Source organism: Hyaena hyaena, unplaced genomic scaffold (genome assembly GCF_003009895.1).
Source record: "Hyaena hyaena isolate Hyena2069 unplaced genomic scaffold, ASM300989v1 scaffold_299, whole genome shotgun sequence".
Lineage (NCBI taxonomy): Eukaryota > Metazoa > Chordata > Mammalia > Carnivora > Hyaenidae > Hyaena > Hyaena hyaena.
In genome coordinates, this window is record NW_024080930.1 from 1,148,494 (window position 1) to 1,166,389 (window position 17,896).

At 43.4% G+C, this 17,896-nt stretch overlaps 1 protein-coding gene and 1 long non-coding RNA gene across 3 annotated transcripts in view; one reads left to right on the forward strand and one right to left on the reverse strand.

Annotated features, from left to right (window-relative positions):
- Window positions 1-17,896, forward strand: part of LOC120242013 — a 48,602-nt gene that overhangs the window by 10,337 nt on the left and 20,369 nt on the right. Inside the window, exons 3-4 of the long non-coding RNA XR_005531003.1 lie at window positions 8,015-8,150; window positions 9,620-9,758. This is a non-coding gene — a long non-coding RNA (uncharacterized LOC120242013). The remainder of the gene's footprint in view (window positions 1-8,014; window positions 8,151-9,619; window positions 9,759-17,896) is intronic.
- Window positions 20-17,616, reverse strand: BHMT (betaine--homocysteine S-methyltransferase). Of its 2 annotated transcripts, none has more exons than XM_039247459.1 (8): window positions 17,535-17,616; window positions 15,990-16,122; window positions 9,618-9,736; window positions 8,489-8,680; window positions 7,982-8,129; window positions 4,845-5,027; window positions 2,726-2,954; window positions 20-1,164 (listed from the first exon to the last, which is right to left on the reverse strand). In XM_039247459.1, the coding sequence occupies exons 1-8, from the start codon at window positions 17,565-17,567 to the stop codon at window positions 978-980; spliced, it is 1,224 nt and encodes a 407-aa protein (XP_039103390.1). In that variant the 5' UTR covers window positions 17,568-17,616; the 3' UTR covers window positions 20-977. The 2 variants fall into 2 exon arrangements, with proteins under 2 accessions (XP_039103390.1, XP_039103389.1); XM_039247458.1 differs by lacking the exon at window positions 17,535-17,616 and adding an exon at window positions 16,833-16,996.

Consider the following 17,896-nt stretch of genomic DNA (forward strand, 5'->3'; position numbering starts at 1 on the left):
GAACCATGAGATCATGACCTGAGCCAAAGTCTGATGCTCAGCTGACTGAACCACCTAGGTGCCCCTACTAGACTTTTTTAAATGCTAGCAAGGTAACAACAGGCTCACTGTTCCTCAGCCTTACTAAAGGCATTTAGGTGGATCCATTTTTGTGCAGGATGGAGAAAATCTAGCTACTGATGCCTCCTTTCCCCTCCCCCATGGGTCTATACATTTTTTAGCAGTAGAAATGGGTGAAAGAGGGAGAACAACTCTGGAACTCTGAGAGCAGGATTCTGGTCTTTTGATACTTATTGATCAGGTCCCATATGACTGATTTTTTTAGGAACAAACTTAACGAAATGGCTAAGTCCCCATATCCGAAGTGTTTCATAACTGTTTTTCAAACTGTGGGTCAGACCCCACTAATGGGTCATAAAATCAGTTTGAAGGGTCTCAACCAGCAGGTTTTATCATTGAGACAGGATGGAGAGGAATAGAATAGAAAATGCCAAAATGAATCTCACATTTTATTTCAGCGGTTATATGGTATGTGTTTTACTGGATTATTATATAACTTTTGTTTTTTGTTAAGGGTCATGTTCAAAAGGACTTGGAAGTCACTTCCCTCTGGCACTTTATCTGTCTCTGCCATGACAGCTGCTGTCTCATCCTTCTTACCAGCCTGCAAACTTCTTGAAGTAGGAACAAATATAGGAATAACTTTTCCTTGGCCACAGTGATTTCCCTAACACCCTATACGTGGTCTGAGGGAAACTGTTTAAGATGTACTTCTTACTTATTTTGCTTCTAAGTAAATTTCTAAAGTATACTTTTAAAATCGTCAAGTGTTATTTGTAGTTCTGTGTCGTTCAGCTCTTACCAATTTTATGTGTGAGCCTGGCGTTAACATAAGCATTGCTTCTAAGCCATCTTTTCCTGATTTGGGAGAATGGTGGCCTGAGCATAAAAGTCACTAAAGATGGTTTGCACTGAGGCTACTGTGCAGATTTGAATTTCTGTTTTTCAAAGAGCTCTCTGAGCTGCTGCTCAGTGGTGGCTTCTTTCTGCTGCATCAGCTCAGCTGTTCCTTTGGTCACTCCCCAGGCGTCGGGCTTTGACATGGAAGGGTTGTATGGCCTGCCAGAGGCTATCTGAAGATTCTCCCAGTATTCCTTCCTGGCCCTGGGGGAACAAGACACACAACATTAGACTCCTGCCTGAGCGTCCTTGTCTGTGTCACTGAGCTAGAATATACCTCCACAGAGCTGTCTTTGGGCTCTTGAGGTGTCTGGGTGGCTCAGTCGGTTAAGCATCTGACTTTTAATTTCTGCTCAGGTCAGGATCTCACAGTTGTGAGATTGAGCCCCATGTGGGGCTCCACCCCCCTCCCCCCCCAGCATGGAGCCTGCTTGGGATCCTCCCTCCCTCCCTCTCTCTCACTCCTTTTTCTCTTCCCCTCTCCCCCCCCCCGCCCACCTCCTTCCCTCTACCCTACCCTGTTCATGCTCTCTCTCAAAATAAATCAATAGAAATTTAAAAAACAAAAATTCTTCCTTCGCCCTCCTCTGCCTTTTTGCCCTCCGGGGCCATTAGCTTAGACTGCATAGCATCTGTGCATATTTCATACTTGAACTTGATAAACCAATCTGAACTCACCTATTTATCTCTCTGCCTATCAGACTGTTAGCTCCTTGGGGACAGGCCTGTGCCTTGTTCCTGCTACCTCAGTGTCCACACCCGTGTCACACAGTTGTGTACAATCAATGTCAGATGAACAGACTGAAACTGTTTCTTTTGCTTGGTGTTCACCCCCACACCCTTCTTTATCTTGTGGCTACTTAGCCCTTCAAAAATACAGCCTCCAAAATGCTGTCCTCTAAAATATCTTTATATTTGGCAGAGATAGCCATTCTCTTCTCTTGTTACTTTTTAAATCTGTGCCTCTACCAAAGCAGATACTGCAGTATAATACATTGGCTTTCTTACCCATTTTCCCCAGTACACTGAGATTCTCTAGCCAGCTTTTCATGTATATTTTCCCAGTGCCTTGCACATTGCCTGATGTAAAATTTGTTTGTTTACTGTTCATCTCTCCCATTGGGATGTAAACTCTGGGGGCAAAGACCCATCTTATTCACCACTATATTCCTAACTCCAAGAATTGTAGTTGGCACAGAACAGACAATTAATATTTGTTACATTTAATTTATACTTAAATCTTTTTATTTAAAAACATTTTTAAGTTTATTTATTTTGAGAGAGCATGCAAGTGAGCAAGAGAGGGCATAGAGAGAGGCAGAGAGAGAATCCCAAGCAGACTCCATGCATTTAGCATGCTTTTAGCCCTATGCAGAGCTCGATGAGGGGCTTGAACTCATGAACTGTGAGATCATGACCTGAGCTGAAACCAAGGGTCAGATGCCCAACAGACTGAGTCACCCAGGCGCCCCAATTTACACTTCAGTCTTAACAACCAATTGATTAAATGTTGTCCAGTGTCCACCACATGGTACTAGCCCAGAGCATGAAATCCCACTTCATTGCAATTTATATTATTTATATTCTAAAGCCAGAAATCACTACACAAGGCTATTTTATAAATGTCTCTGTGAAAGAATTTAAGGAGGATAACTGATTATTTATCACCACACAGCACATTATCTACACTCTGTTATAATCTCACTCGGATATACTCATAATCTAAATGAATTTGGTTTGGCAAATGCAGATTAAAGGTTCTTACCTGGCTCTAATCCAGGGTTTGGTGTGCATGTCCAAACCACTTCCCCAGCTGCCGTGCTTTTCTGATGCTGGTGGCAAAAATCCCCTTTCTGGGGCCAGCTCCTCTGCAATCGCCCTGATGTGGTAGGGCTCAAATCCACAGCACCCGCCAATGTACCTGACCCCCAGCCTGTAGGCCTCTCTGGCGTATTTCTGAATATCCCATCTGGTTGCAGCTCTGGGCTCCAGTCCTATAATAATAGAGTGAATTCTTTTTTAAAAATTTATTCAAATTAAACAGCTATAATAAGCATGTTATTTTCAAGAACTGAATTAAGAAAGTTGTCAACATTCACTTATTAATTTTTTAAAATTATGAGCTAATTTGTGTTTATATGTCCAGTTTTATTTATTTATTTTTTTAAATGTTTTATTTATTTCTGAGAGAGAGAGAGAGAGAGAGAGATAGTGTGAGCAGGGGAAGGTCAGAGAGAGAGGGAGACACAGAATCCGAAGATAGGCTCCAGACTCTGAGCTAGCTGTGAGCACAGAGCCCGACACAGGGCTCGAACCCATGAACTGTGAGATCATGACCTGAGATGAAGTCAGACGCTCATCCGACTGAGCCACCCAGGCGCCCCTATATGTCCAGTTTTAAATGCTGTGATAGCCAACCTTCAAGATCGTTCCCAATGATCCCTGCCCTCTGATGCTTTTACCCTTGTGTAGTCCCCTCTCATACTGTTACCAGGTTGGTCTGAGAGACCAATAGCATATATCAGAAGGCATGGTTAGTGACTTCTGAGACTAACTCTACAAGGCATTATGGTTTCTTTCTTTCTTTTAAATATATATTTTTTACATTTATTTATTTTTGAGAGACAAAGACTCACAGAGCACAAATGGGGGAGGGGCAGAGAAAGAGGGAGACACAGAATCAGAAGCAGGCTCCAGGCTCTGAGCTGTCAGCACAGAGCCCAATGAGGGGCTCAAATTCACAAGCCAAGAGAGCATGACCTGAGCTGAAGTTGGATGCCCAGCTGACTTAGCCACCCAGGTGCCCCGGCATTATGGTTTCTGCCTCAATTTCTCTTGTTCTCTTTGAGCAGCTGCCATGTTGTGAGAAGACTCAGGCATCACAATGGGAAGGCCAATAATCAAAGGAACTGAGGCCTCTAGTTCTTCTCAATAGAATGGCAAGACACTAACACCTATTCCTAACAGCCAACTTAGAGAGCTTGGAAGTAGATTCCCTAGCTCTCATCAGGCCTTCAAGATGACTACAAACCTGACCAATATCTGGGCTGCAACCTCATAAGGGATGCCCAACAAAACTATCCAGCTAGGCTGCTCCCAAATTCATGACCCACAGAAACTCTGAGATATAATAACTGTTGTTTAAAGGCACTAAATTTTGCGTAATTTGTTCTATGGCAATAACACAGATGCTTTGCCTTTCTTCAGCCATGGTTCTTCTAGATGGATTATTTTATAATACCTTACTTCTCTGAGGGTCCCTATAAAATACAGTATCTAAAAACCTTAGAATGGAGTAAGAAGCTGGCCAAACTGGCCCTGCTGGCTGGATTTTCAGGTAGACACACCCTGCTTTCCACACATGCTCGATCCCTTTCCCTAGACTGCATGTATTCCCTCCCTGCCTCTGCTAAGCCTCTTCTTTCAAAGTTGTTATACAGTAACCTAGTGATGGTATCTTCTCCTTGCCCCCAAGACTCTGGAGTATCTGAGCAACACTCAAAACAGGGGAAAAGGATCTTGGACATAAACTGGTCTAACTTTTTAATTTTTCTGATGAGAAAATTAAGATCTAGAGCTAGGCGGCGTGGCTAAGTTTACATAAGTCAGCGACAGAGCTGGAACTCGAACCACTGTCTTTGCTGATCTCACCCTTTTCACCAACCTACAGATGAAAGGTTCAGAGATCTTTTTTGCTTGCTGGTTCCATCTTTTCCTTCTACTGTGGTCTAACATCAAAGGGTTTTTGGTTTCAGGGAGAGACACTGGGGGCAAGAAATGTGATATATATGCCATTTCTTTACGATGATAAAGCTCTATGGCTATAGATTTGGAATTTGTCAAACATTAAGACATTGAGATAATTTATGAAATGTCTGTCTTACCAAAGGGGAATTCTGGCAGATCAATGAATCCCTGCTTGTTGCAGTCTGGAGTGTGGTAGGCCAAGGGCTGACTCATCAGGTGGGCTTTCAGTCCAGCAGCCTCCAAGCCTTCTTTCATGAGCTTCACTGTCTGCAAACTAATTGTGGGGTCAAAATGGCAGTTCACACCTACGATGGAAGCTCCTGCAAGTGGGAAGAACAACTGAGCTTTAGGGATTCACCAGATAACCAGTGGCCTCAACTCTCCTCACTTAATCAAGGAGCTTTTATTTGAAACAGTGAACTACAAGTACAGCCTTTGAGTCTTGCTTCCTTGCAAACCTATTTTACCTTTGGGTGGTGATGATTATAACAGGCAGCAAGGGATTTCTGTGAAAAGTATTTTGAAGAATCTGTTATAACTGAAGTGTCATTTATGCACACTTGGCTGTCCATCTTCTTTCCAAAAAATAATTATTGGAGTTGTTTTTTTTTAACTGCAACTTTTAGGAGTCAACTTTTCAACCTCAACACAATAATTTTTTAACACTCCCAGCTGCCAAATTGCACCTGTGGTACCATACCACTCACTTGAGGACCGATGTTCCTTTTCATCAGGCCAATTAAAAAATATCACTGATCCAGATTCTGGGAGCAGCTAAGCTGATGCCACAAGCCACGGCATCCAGTGCTCAGCGGCAAGCATCTCAGCTGTCTTCACGGGGCTGGGTCTGCAGTTGGCTCCTTCATTCTTGCTCCAGGTCTCCCTCTCATTATTCCTCTGGGTCTTTTTTCTTGTTCAAGGCACCAATGACCTCGATCTTGGAAATCCAGCTGTTGCTCCTCTGTTGTCATCTGATGCAGTGTCTCGGCAGCATCAGTCTAGTGGGCAATCCCCTCCTTCATCAACACTCCCCTTCTCTTGGCTTCTCATGTTCTCTCAGCGTTGCTTCTACCTCGCTGGCTGCTCTCTTTGGCGTTAGGTGCCGACTCCCTCAAGGCTGAACCTTTCAATCCCACAGTGTCACTGGGCCCCAGTGAGCCATGTTCTCTTCTCCTACACTTCCTTTCCAGTCCCAGGCTTTCAGTATGATCTATATCCAGAACTCTCCCAATCTCTCTCTCTAACCCTGACCTCAACTTTGGGTCCCAGACTTAAATATTCAACAGTTTGCTTAACATCTTCACTTGGATCTTGACTACCTTTTTGTTTCCTCTCCTCCTCCTCCTCCTTTTTCTTCATTGGTTTTTGCTTTTGTTTTTTGGATGTTCTGCTGCCAGAGTTTTTCTTTACTTGCTTGACTTCATTACACTAATGAATTAATCATGTGTTGCTTATCTATTGGATGTCTATTAGGTATAAGGGTCCTTTGAAGGGATTATAGAGAATTATAAATATAGGACATGGTCCCTGACACCATGGGTTTCATAAGGGTTGACACAAAGGGCTTCCTAAGGTTTGTTCCATGATAACAAGGCTCTGTGATCAATTGTGAGTAGGTAGCTGTTTACTATATCTCCTTCTTGGAGACTGCCAATATACACAAATACATCAAAGGCTCTGAGAAATTCTGTGTATTGTTCCAGTTTTAGTTTATGTGCTGCCTAAGTGAGTACTAAGGCTCTGAGTAAAGAGACCTGCTTGACTTGGTTTATCACAATACTTTCTACATATATTTCATGACAGAACCCTAATAATGTTCTCACAGATTAGAAAATGCTGACTGAGGATACTCCAAATCAATGGTATAAGTAGAAAGTGTTATAGTTGCTGAGAGGAGGGAGTGTTTCCTTGGGGTAGGGATGGTGATGTACGGAGATGTGGAGGTAGAATTTGAGCTAACATTGGAAGATGGACTGGAGTTATTAGGCTGATATTAATTAAGGACCTATTTTGTGGCAGACGCTGTGCTAGGCACAGGGCACTCAGTGCTAAGCAGACACAGTCTCTGCTTTTTGTGATCTTATAGTCTAGTGAGTCAGACGTTAAAGAGATAAACAAATGAAGTAAGTGGCAAGTGCTACAAAGGATATAAATAGGGTACAGTGATGTCAAACACTGTGGCCACCTACCTTGGATGGAATGGTGAAGGGAGAATTAGACGCAGGCCAGGAATCTCTGCCACTTAACAATGGGAGTCATGGAAGCCTCTTTGGATCTTTTTGAAACAAGTTAACTTGCTTATCATCCCTCCCCCCCTCCATTTTTATATTTCCAAAAAAAAAATTAGGATTATATAGCTTCATTCCTAAATCTAAATAATTGTCATTGTTAATGACAAGTATGCAGTGACTTTTGTGAAATATCAGGAGTTGGATAAAAATCAGAAGTGGAACAGCCAAATACAGTCTCTCTGTTCCCCAAGTGAGTAGGACTCTTGCACGACACTGAGCTGTGCCTTGCATTTAAAGTGAGGCAGCTTTGAAAACAATCTGTCACTTTTCCCTAATTGAAATGAAACCTGATATTAGGAATGGAAATTACTGAAAAAGATAAATTAGCATTTCATACTAAATTATTTTAAGTTCATTATACCAATTACAAAAAGTGAAGCAAATAAGAAATTTATGAACATGGAAAAACTCTGGCCAAGAAGGCAACTGACTTAAAAGTTATTGTTTAAAGGCCTCAGCTTAGGTTTAAAATAAAACACGTTTTTCTAATGCTCCTTCTGGTTGACTGAAATTCTTCTCATTTCTAGGTATTAAACCATCAGTGTAGGTCTAGTGGCCCCTTTGAAAAGGCTGGTATGTGTGCTTTTTACTTTAGTTTACTTTTTTCTCTTTTGGACTCAATAATATTATCAGTACTCCTAGGGGAGCAAATTTTTGGTTTTCCTTTTAGCAAAAGTAGTATGTAGGGGTTATAGATGGACCTACATTACATATGTAATTTTATTAGTTATTTATTTTTTGAGAGAGAGAGAGCACGTGGGCATGAACGCCAGTGTGGGAGAGGGGCGGGTAGAGAGGGAGGCAGGGGATCCGAAGCAGCTTTGCGCTCACAGCACAGAGCCCCATGCTGGGCTCAAACCTACAAACCATGAGATCATGACCTGAGCAGAAGGAGGACACTTAACCAACTGGGCCACCCAGGTGTCCCTGTATGTAATTTTAAAAGAGTCACTAATGACAAACTGGTCAAAATCCATCATCACCTGCTTTAACGAGGCGCACTGCACATTCGCCAGGGCTCACACCGTGCAAGTCTCCCTCTGGGCCGATGCACATGGTCGCTGCCACAGGTTTCCCAGATGATTTCAAGGCTTCCACTGCCCACACAGCCTCTTCCACATGTTCAAAATACTGAAAGAAGATCAGATTAAGGTACTTTTTATCTTATTTCTCCCCAATTAGAAAGCATATTTTATTGCTTAATAATTATGACTAGATGAATAGTCTTCGCATTTTGAGTGTGACCCATTAGCATTTTTTTAAATGGAATTGAAGAGTCATTACTGTGAATTGCAGTCAAAAGGTTTGAAGAACACGTTATTAGATTAATTGAATCAAATTCAGTAGAAAGCTTAAATTGGAAAAAGACGTTAAAACTAAATATTACTAGCCATGATTGGAACCTAATCTCACATGCTCCCCATGAAAACCAAAGATGGAGAAAATATACTAAGCAACCATGTCTCATCTTTGGCGATATCTTTGTTTACCTCTGCAATCAAGAAGTCCACGTTCTTCTTCATAAAGACCTCTAACTGTTGGTGAAATACTTTTTTAACTTCAGTTTCACTCTTGCAACTAAGGTACGAAGGCGTCTGACTCACACCTCCTGCCACCAAAGCATCCCCCTCATCAGCCACTTGCCGGGCAATGTCACAAGCAGCTTCATTGACTTTCTGCCCCTAAAGTGGGTGAATATATGACAGGTCAACATTTTCATGTGAAATTGAAACCAAATTATTATTCAAATGTCCACATCTCAGTTGTATGTTACAATAGAGATTTTATTCTAGAAAATGACAGGGAAAGAATAGTTCGCTTTACCAAGTTGAGCAATTTGCAGAAACAACAATAGTAGTAATGAAAACAGTAAATCTAATGATAGTATGTAGGATATTACGTACCAGTGATCTTTGAGAGGGTAAAAATCTTTACATAAAAGGACCTGGTATCTTCCAATGCCTAAGCTGCGCTTAGAAAAATACCTAGCAAATAGTGATGATGATGATGATAATGATGATTTAAGATCAACAAGAATAAAATTTTAAGTGATGACAGAATTCATGACTTTTTGTCATTATGCATTTTCTTAACAGATAATCACAAGGTATATTCTAATTACCTTAAGCATTAAATATTGACACTTGTCTTCACTAAACTCCAGTGCTGTAAGTCACATAGTCTCATGGAATTTTGGAACTTCTTTTTCATTTTAGAGATCAAGAAGTTGTTGCTTTGATGGCATAGTTGAAGGGTTTGCTCAACATGACAAGGTTGATTATAGCTGAGCCAGGAAGATTCCAGGGTCACTGCCCCCTTGTGCCATTGACCTTTCCCCTACACTGTGCCACATTAAAAGACTTGAATGATATAAGAATTTGTAAGGATACCCTCTCAGCACCTTAGGAGACTGAGACAATCATTTGTTAACTTCTTTGATCTGCTTATTAAATGCCTTTCGGTCTCCAGCTGAAACCTAAAAGAGTTGTTCACACATATCTCATTTCTGTATTATCAAAAAACCCTGAAGAAACTCAACATTTTTCTCTTTGAGAACTTTGGTGATGACAGGTGTGTTTACTATGCCCTTCTAAGAGTGCCATGTGTGGTTTTACTCACAGATATTTTCTCTGCAACATAGTTTCCCCTGTTCTCCAGCTTGTCTTCACTTGCATAAAAGGTGAAGGTTTGCATGACATTGGATCCAGCCCTGAGGAACTCTCGATGAAGCTGGCGGACTGGGAGATTGAATGAGGAAAGGTATTAATTACTATTGGTTTACAGCCTGTGATGTTTTCTAAAGACTATCAGATAAACAGATGTGAGAACACCTGCTTACATTTCTGGTTGCTTGGCATTGGTGCATGCATGTGGAGGCTACTGAGAGGTAGATCTGGTGTCTCCTGTTAAGAAGAGGAGATTATTTCTGCCATGCACACTGGGGTGAAGGGAAGAGGGAGGTTCCACAGGGGGGAATCATTTCAACATTTTTGCTGGGCAGAGAAGATGGGGAAAGGCATTCCCTACAGAGGGAAGGGTCTGAACAAAAAGGAGGCAGGAGTAGGCTTGGCATTCGGGGTGCAGTAAGTAGTCTGAAGCAGGTGGAGTCGAGGCTGTATTGGAGAAGTAGTAGGAGGGGCAGTTGGAGAGGTGGGCTGGCTGACAGAGTACAAATGGCCTAGCACATCATCCTAAGGAGCCAGGGCTTCAGACCACAGGTTTGGGGAAACCTGTTTTCCACTAGCAGTTTGTAAGCAATTGAGTGATGTTATTAGTTCAGTGTTTTTGAAAGATAATTCTGGTAGTAGAGTGGAATAAGAATTGGAGCAAAGTTCCCAAGCATAAGTCTGTGGATGAATGCCAAATGGAAAATCTTTTACAGACTAAAGAAAATATGATAGGGCTTTTCCCCCATACGATCAAATAAACTCAATTTAAGGAACTACCTTTGCTTTAAATAGTATTTCTGAACTCTGGTTCCCCATTAGACAGCCTGCAAGCTTTTTAAAAATAATGGATGCTAGGGCCAAATCCACAAATACTCTATTTTAATTGGTGTGGGGCAGGGCATAGATTTTTTAAGTTTCTCCAGCTGATTTTTATCTGCAGTTTTGTTGAGAACCACCAAAATGCTGTACTTTATTTTGGGAAATAAAATAAAGACTGGGGCTGGGAAAATGTTCCATTTTATTTTTATTTTTTATTTTTTTATGAAGCTGGTGTTTTTATTTTATTTTATTTTACATTTATTTTTGAGAGAGAGAGAGAGCTCACGGGGGGGGGGGGCGGTTGAGGGCAGAGAGGGGGAAGGAGAATGAATGATCTGAAGCAGGCTCAGATGTCAGCATTGACAGCAATAAGCTGTCGTGGGGCCCAAACTCAAGAACCATGAACCAGGAGATCATGACCTGAGCTGAAGTTGGACACTCAAATGACTGAGCCACCCAGGTGCACCAAAATGCTCTTTTTATAAAATGATAGCGAGACTTAGCAGGTGTTCGTTTTTGTCAGGAGAATTAACTGGGCATAGTAAGAAGTCAGCAATCCTGAGTCAGCCTCTGAAATTTATTTTGACATTTCAGAGGGCTTTAAAAGTCAAAGGTCTCAGAGCAACTACATTAGAGGCTAGGAAATTAATAGGACACTGGAGTTCCTAGCCCTTTATGTAAGAGCAGTCTGGTGTCTTTGCATGCTAGCTAACTAGTAGAGAGCAGAGAACATAGGAAGCTCAGTTTTGTTTTTTAGTGAGCAAATACGTGAAGCAAAAAACTTTTGAATTTCAGAAAATGGGTTTCTAAGCCTGGAAACTCTAGTTCTGAGTAGAAACTTAGAATCATGCCTAAATGAGGAAGCTTCAAACTGGTTTTTGTTTTTTAAAGTTTTATTCATTTTGAGAGCGAGAGAATCCCAAGTAGGCTCCATGCTTTTAGTGCGGAACCTGATGGGTGGGGCTCCATGCACAGCCTGAACCCACAAACTGTGAGAGCATGACCTGAGCTGAAACCAGGAGTTGGAGAGTTAACTGACTGAACCACCCAGGTGCCCCTAAAACTTGTTTTAATGAGCAAAAGGAAGCAATTAACAACACTTTATACACATTCCCCATTTATCGATCAAACACAGAGCTGCTGTGGTTGGAGCAGGGTGAAGGGCCTATGGATGAGGTTTCCTATACACTTGGATGAAATGGCTTGTAATTGGGAAGTCTACCCAGGGGGTCTTTGGATGGATTTCCAGAGACTCGGTTAAAAAACCCTGGGATAGGGGCGCCTGGGTGGCTTAGTCGGTTAGGCGTACGACTTTCGCTTGGGTCATGATCTCGCGGTTCGAGGGTTCCAGCCCCGCGTCGGGCTCTGTGCTGGCTGCCAGCTCAGAGCCTGGAGCCTGTTTCAGTCTGTGACTCCCTCTCTCTGACCCTCCCCTGCTCACACTGTCTCTCTCTCTCTCCTAGAAATAAATAAAACATTAAAAAAAAAAAAAAAACCCTGGGATAGTGGGCAAATTGTGTATATGTATATTTTACACTGCGTTTTATACCCTTTTGTTAGATTTTTCCAGAAGGCAGTGACCCAAGTCCTTGCTCTTAATCAATAGGATATTCTTCCATGCTTCTTAAAGCTGCAGAGCTTCTCAGAAACGTAACCCAACTTAGACTCATCTGGGAACAATTAATATGAATTCAGATTTCCTAGGCCCCTCCAGATCCAGCAAACCTTAATTCTTTGCTGAATTCTGTACTAATTTCCCTGGGTATAAGAACCACATCTTTTGGCAGAGACTATGATAGGAGAATTAGTCCACTTAAATAAGACAAAAATACTCAAGAAACAGATGGCCAAGAGATAAACATGGTGTTTCTGCACTGATAAAAGAAAAATCATTATCAGAGCAGTTTCTCTGCTTGAGCTCCTCTAATGCATAGCTTTAAAAAAAAAAGTGACATAAAATCGAAGCTTGTGGTTTAAAATACTTTTAAATGTTTGTTTATTTTTGAAAAAGACAGAGTGTAAGTGGGGGAGGGGCAAAGAGAGAGGGAGACACAGAATCTGAAGCAGCCTCTATGTTCTGGGCTGTCAACAAGGAGCCCAACGTGCGACTCAAACTCATTAAAAGATCATGACCTGAGCCAAAATCGATGCTTAACCAACTGAGCCACTCAGGTGTCCCTCAAAACTTGTAGTTTAAACAGTCTTATTTACATGACAGAGTTTGCACAAAGGTAGCTTATCATTAATATCAGTTTGGCTCAAGAAATATTTCATTGAATTTAATGCAGCAAGCTGACCTTAAGAAACAAACCATAGAGAGATGCCTGGGTGGGTCATTTGGTTAAGTGTCTGACTTCTTCAGCTCAGGTCATGATCTCATGGTTTGTGGGTTTGAGCCCCGCGATGGGCTCTGTGCTGACAGCTTAGAGCCTGAAACCTGCTTCAGATTCTGTGTCTTCCTCTTTCTCTGCCCTTCCCCTGCTTGTACTGTCTTCTCTCTCTCTCTAAAATAAATAAATATTAAAAAAAAAAAAGAAAACAAACCATAGATATTTTTTAAGTCCTCATTATTGAATCTTAATTATCCCATTGTGTTCCTTAAAACCCTTTAATGGCAATGTTTCCCAGAGCATGGTCCACCTTGCTATCACTTGGGAACAATTATAAATAGGCAGGTTCTTGGACCCACTCACGGACCTAATAGATCCAAATCTCTAAGTGGAGGCTAGGAATCTATCATTTTTAATTAACTGCTGGTACAATGAAAATTTGAGGACTACTGCTGCTTTAGCTTCCCAAGCCTACTGAATTCCTCCCTTCTTCCTTTCCTTTCCTTTCCTTTCCTTTCCTTTCCTTTCCTTTCCTTTCCATTCCATTCCATTCCATTCCATTCCATTCCATTCCTTCCAGGGTAGAACACAGTATAATTTCTACATTTATTTGGAAATATAAAAGTTGTGTATATTTGCTGGGTTTAACAGTGTGACTATAGCTCTCTTACTTTGAATACTGTTTCAGTATAGTTTGATTTGAACACAAATTTCTGTACTTCTCTAGCAGAAATAGATGAATACAACCAAGATATTATCAGGAGAACAAACAATGAATTTAATAATAGTTAACATTTGTAGTGTTTAACATGCATCAGGCACTATTTTAATGACTTTACATATAACTTATTTAATGCTCATAACTTTTGAAGTAGATGTCAGTATTATCTCAGTTTTATAGGAGAGGAATCTGAGTCCCAGAGAAGCTAGGTAATTTCCTCAAGTCCACACAGCCTAGTGGCTATCAGAATTTGATTCAATTAGTCTGAATCCAGAGTCTGTATGTTTAATTTTAAAACTGTACTGTCTCTCAGTTTATGTGCTTTGTTAGTTTCTATCCCTTATCACTGAGTTCACTGAAATACGCTCTTCAATAACAGTAAAGACAACTGTTCAAGCTGTATACTATTCACAAGAATTTCCTCCAGTTTCCTCTGAAAGAGGCTGCTTCTTTCACAGTGTTGGCTACTGATGGCTGTCAGCTGAGACCTTCTCTAGGAAGTGCCCTAAGCCAAAGGGAGCTTCCTTGCCCAGGGCTAAGACCTCTCCTGTTAGAGGAGAGGGTTGATAGTTTGCATGCAATGCTTGGTTTATTGGTAAGGAGAGAACAAAGATCCAGCTCCCTGATCTCAATTTGGGACTACTCTGCAGGGCCTGTCCAACTCCAGAGCTTCCCGAGGAATGGCCAAAGCCTCTGTTACAACTGCATCACAGTGTAATTCCTCCCTCTGCCCAATCCCACTCCCCTCACTCCCTTAGCGGTGTTATTTCATAAATTCACTCCTCATTAATACTCCTGAGCACACATCTCCACTTCTGGCCAGCTAGTAATGAGTACCCACCTCATCCTGGGTGACAGAGTTCCCAGCATGCTCTAGGAGTATAATTGTTTAAAAACTTTCTCCTGTGGTGAACTAAAATGAGATGCCCTTGGAAGGGAATGTCCTGGCAGGGGCAGTATCCCAGATGTTTGAGAGACTCAGGAGAAGTAGTAATTATAAGGACTTTACAATCGGATGGCCAATGCTGGGTGTCACTAACATACTGGAGAAAGACAATGAAAGGTTAAGGGTGATTCATCATCACCAGTTTAAGGTAAAATATGAAAGTCTGAAGATCTCCTGGGTGGCATATAAAGAAGCTCACCTCTTGTAGCTAGAGAGCAGAAAAAGCTGAAGATCTGGCCCAGGACCAAGTTATATAGGGAGCAGAGAGTCACAGAGGTTGAATTCTCAACCAGGCAAGGCTTCTATCACCAAAGTTAGGGTCTGATTAGGAAGAAATGGGACTCTGAGATTGGGATGAAGACATATGAGTGGGTTCGCTCATGAACCTTAAAATCCCAAATTTCCCCCTGAACTCTCTGGGCCTGCAGAAGTGAGCCATTTCTCCTCTTTAAAGATTAATGTTTGGGGTGCCTGAGTGGCTCAGCTGGTTAAGTGTTTGACTCTTGATTTTGGCTCAGGTCATGATTTTATGGTTTGGAAGATAAAGCCCCACACTGGCTCTGTGCTGACAGTGTGGAGCCTTCTTGGGATTCCTTCAGTCCCCTTCTCTCTGCCTTTCCCTTGCTCTCAAACACACACACACACACTCTCTCTCAAAGTAATTAAATAAACATTAAAAAAACCCACAAAGATGAATGCTTCCTACTTGCTTTAGGTTGATGCAGAAGCCTTATAAGACAGTATCATCTCCCTCATGTTCCATCCCAACTCCCCTCTTAGCATCTCCCCATAGAAGATCTGTGGTCAAAAAGAGTAAGATGAGAGAATAAGGTACATAGGTATGGGTGCAGGGCAGGTAGATAGTTGAATTTAAATAGGCTGGGGCTAGTATATAATGCATTTAACTAGTTGGCAAATGTACAACAGAGGAGGGCTTATCTACCAGACAGTGAGTGATACTGTACCATGGAACTTAAAGCAGGTAGGGAGGCAGGAAGAACACGTTGGGAGAGAATGGATAATAAACGCTAACATGGAAGAGATGAAGGACTGAGAATTTTGGTGAGGTTGAGGAGTGGTAGAATTAGAGTCTGCAAAAAGATAGAAAGAAGCAAGTGGTTAGAGAGTGGGGATCTTGTTCAACTGGAGATGAGGAAGAGATCAAGGCACTAAGAGGAAGAGTTCTAGACAGATCATCTGCATGGACACTGAAATTACTCAAGAGGTGAGGGAGGGAAGGGCAGAGAAGAAGGCGGTGAGCCAGGTTCTAGACTCACCTAGAGGGAGGGGCAGGAACCAAGAGGCAAATGCAGGTGACAGCAACAGGGAGGGCCACTGTGATCATCCTCCACGTGAATCTGTACTTACATACCTATCACAGTGCCCAGCCAGCAATAATAAATGTTGGAAAATGTGCCACGAATGTCTGTGTTTGATGGCATGCTCCGAGACTGGTCGATGTCACACCCTTTTATGAGAACTTAGAATAGAGCTATATGCACCAACCTGCTTCTGGGTGCTCCACGGCCGCCTCGGGGGTCCAGGGGCCTGCCTTCACATAGCCCCTCTTCTCCAGTGCAAAGACAAACCCTCCATCTCCAATCACAACTTCTCCAGAATTCAAACGTTCAAGAATGCCCTAAAATTATAGATGGGGGTGGGGGAGGAGGAAGGGAGTTACTTGAGTTATTTTTAAGACGATTTTCTATTTTTAATACTTTCCTTATCATATTCTTGAGAAGTGTGATTTCTTTAGAATTCTCAGAAAGTACATGTGTTTATAAATTCAGGACTCTAAGGCAAACAACCAGAGTGCTCGTATAATGAAAATACGAAACTATGTGTATACATGTGCTGGGGTTGAGGGTCTTTCAGAACACAGTAAGAGTTTTGAAGAACGTGGTGGGAAAGTGTTACCTTTGAAGAAATATCTATAGAAGGATTCAATGAAAATGTTTTATTGTAAAGCCTCAAATGCATACTTAATCACGCGTTATTAAAATGGTGAAAGTTACTCTTATTCTAACAGTCCCAACAGTTGGCCTGGCCCCATCTGTCTCTCGGTCAATCCCTGGGGCCTCTGTCAGCGAGGCGGCAAGGTACTTTGACACCCAAGGGTCACGTATATCGCCTCCTCCCTCCAGCCCAACCATCCGCAGTCCGCAGTCCCGCTGTCAGTCTCTTCCTCCACCCGTCTATCCATCCACACCACTCCCCCTTCCACTTCCCAAACTAGACCAGGGCTGACAGTCTGGACTGGAGCACTCATCCCAACTAGGAAAGAGATACGCTTAATCAGGTGCTGGAATTGCTGGGTTTAGGTTTTTAAATCTTTTTAACAGCCCTTACTCCACATCTCTGTGCCCATTTTTTCCCGAGGCTTGAATGGTACATTTTGTTGTGATCGCAGAAACCAAACTGGGGGTGCAAACTTGACATGGCCCACCCAACGCGTGCGCCCCGGGGCTGCGGCGGGACCCGCACAGTGCGCCCAAAAACCCGGCAGGTAGGCGGCCCCGGGATCCCGCTGCACCCCTCGAGGCGCGGGCTGCAAACGGTCTGGGAGCCGCCGGCGCGCGCCTCCCTGGTCTGCCCACGCAGGGCGCCGAGGGGCGGGCCCCGCGGCACTGAAGCTGACGCGGAGTCACGGCCGGGGCGGGGGGCATTACCAGGGTCCCCCTAGTCCCACCGCTGGGGAGGAGAAAAGCCGTGCCTGTAGGGCTAGGAGCCGCACCTAGGGGAGTGCTCTGGTGTTAGGTGCGGGACTCAGAATTGGGAGTCTTGGAGCGCTGGGGGTGTCCTGGAGTCCCGGGTCACTTAGATCTAGGGCGCGCTCTGCATATGGGCGGGGGTGTTGCGGGGCGCCCAGAGGCACCTTGGGGTCCTGCCCGAGAAATTCTGAGAGCACCTTCTGGTCATAGCTGTACTCCGGGAACCCCTCTGCACTTCCTGACGCTGGGACGCGGGGGGCCGGGGGGGGGGCGGGGGGGCGGTCGAGACTCAAAGCCACCGCTGGGATGGAGTGCGCCCTCGGGTCCCCTGGAGACTCACCCTCTTGGTCTTTTTGCCCCCAACGGGTGCCATTTTCGAGGTGTCCGGTGGATAGTAGGCACGGAAGCTGCCAGACGAGGGGAGCTTTACTCCGCGCAAAGCCCGGAGCTGCCCCACCGCCGCAGCCAGGCTCTTTATATCCTGTCCTGGGCGCGGGGTGGGTTTCCCCAGCCTTGGCGCGTCCAACGCGGGCCTTGCACGGGGAACACGCCCCCCGCCCCCCCAGCTTTTTTACTGAGGCCCGCGGCTAGCTGGGAACTTGCCCTGTGGAGGAGAGGATCGAGATTGTTCTCTCAAACAGGTGAACAAACAGACAAGTAAAATAAGAAAATAACTGGGTTGCCGCTCGCTCAGGTTTCCAC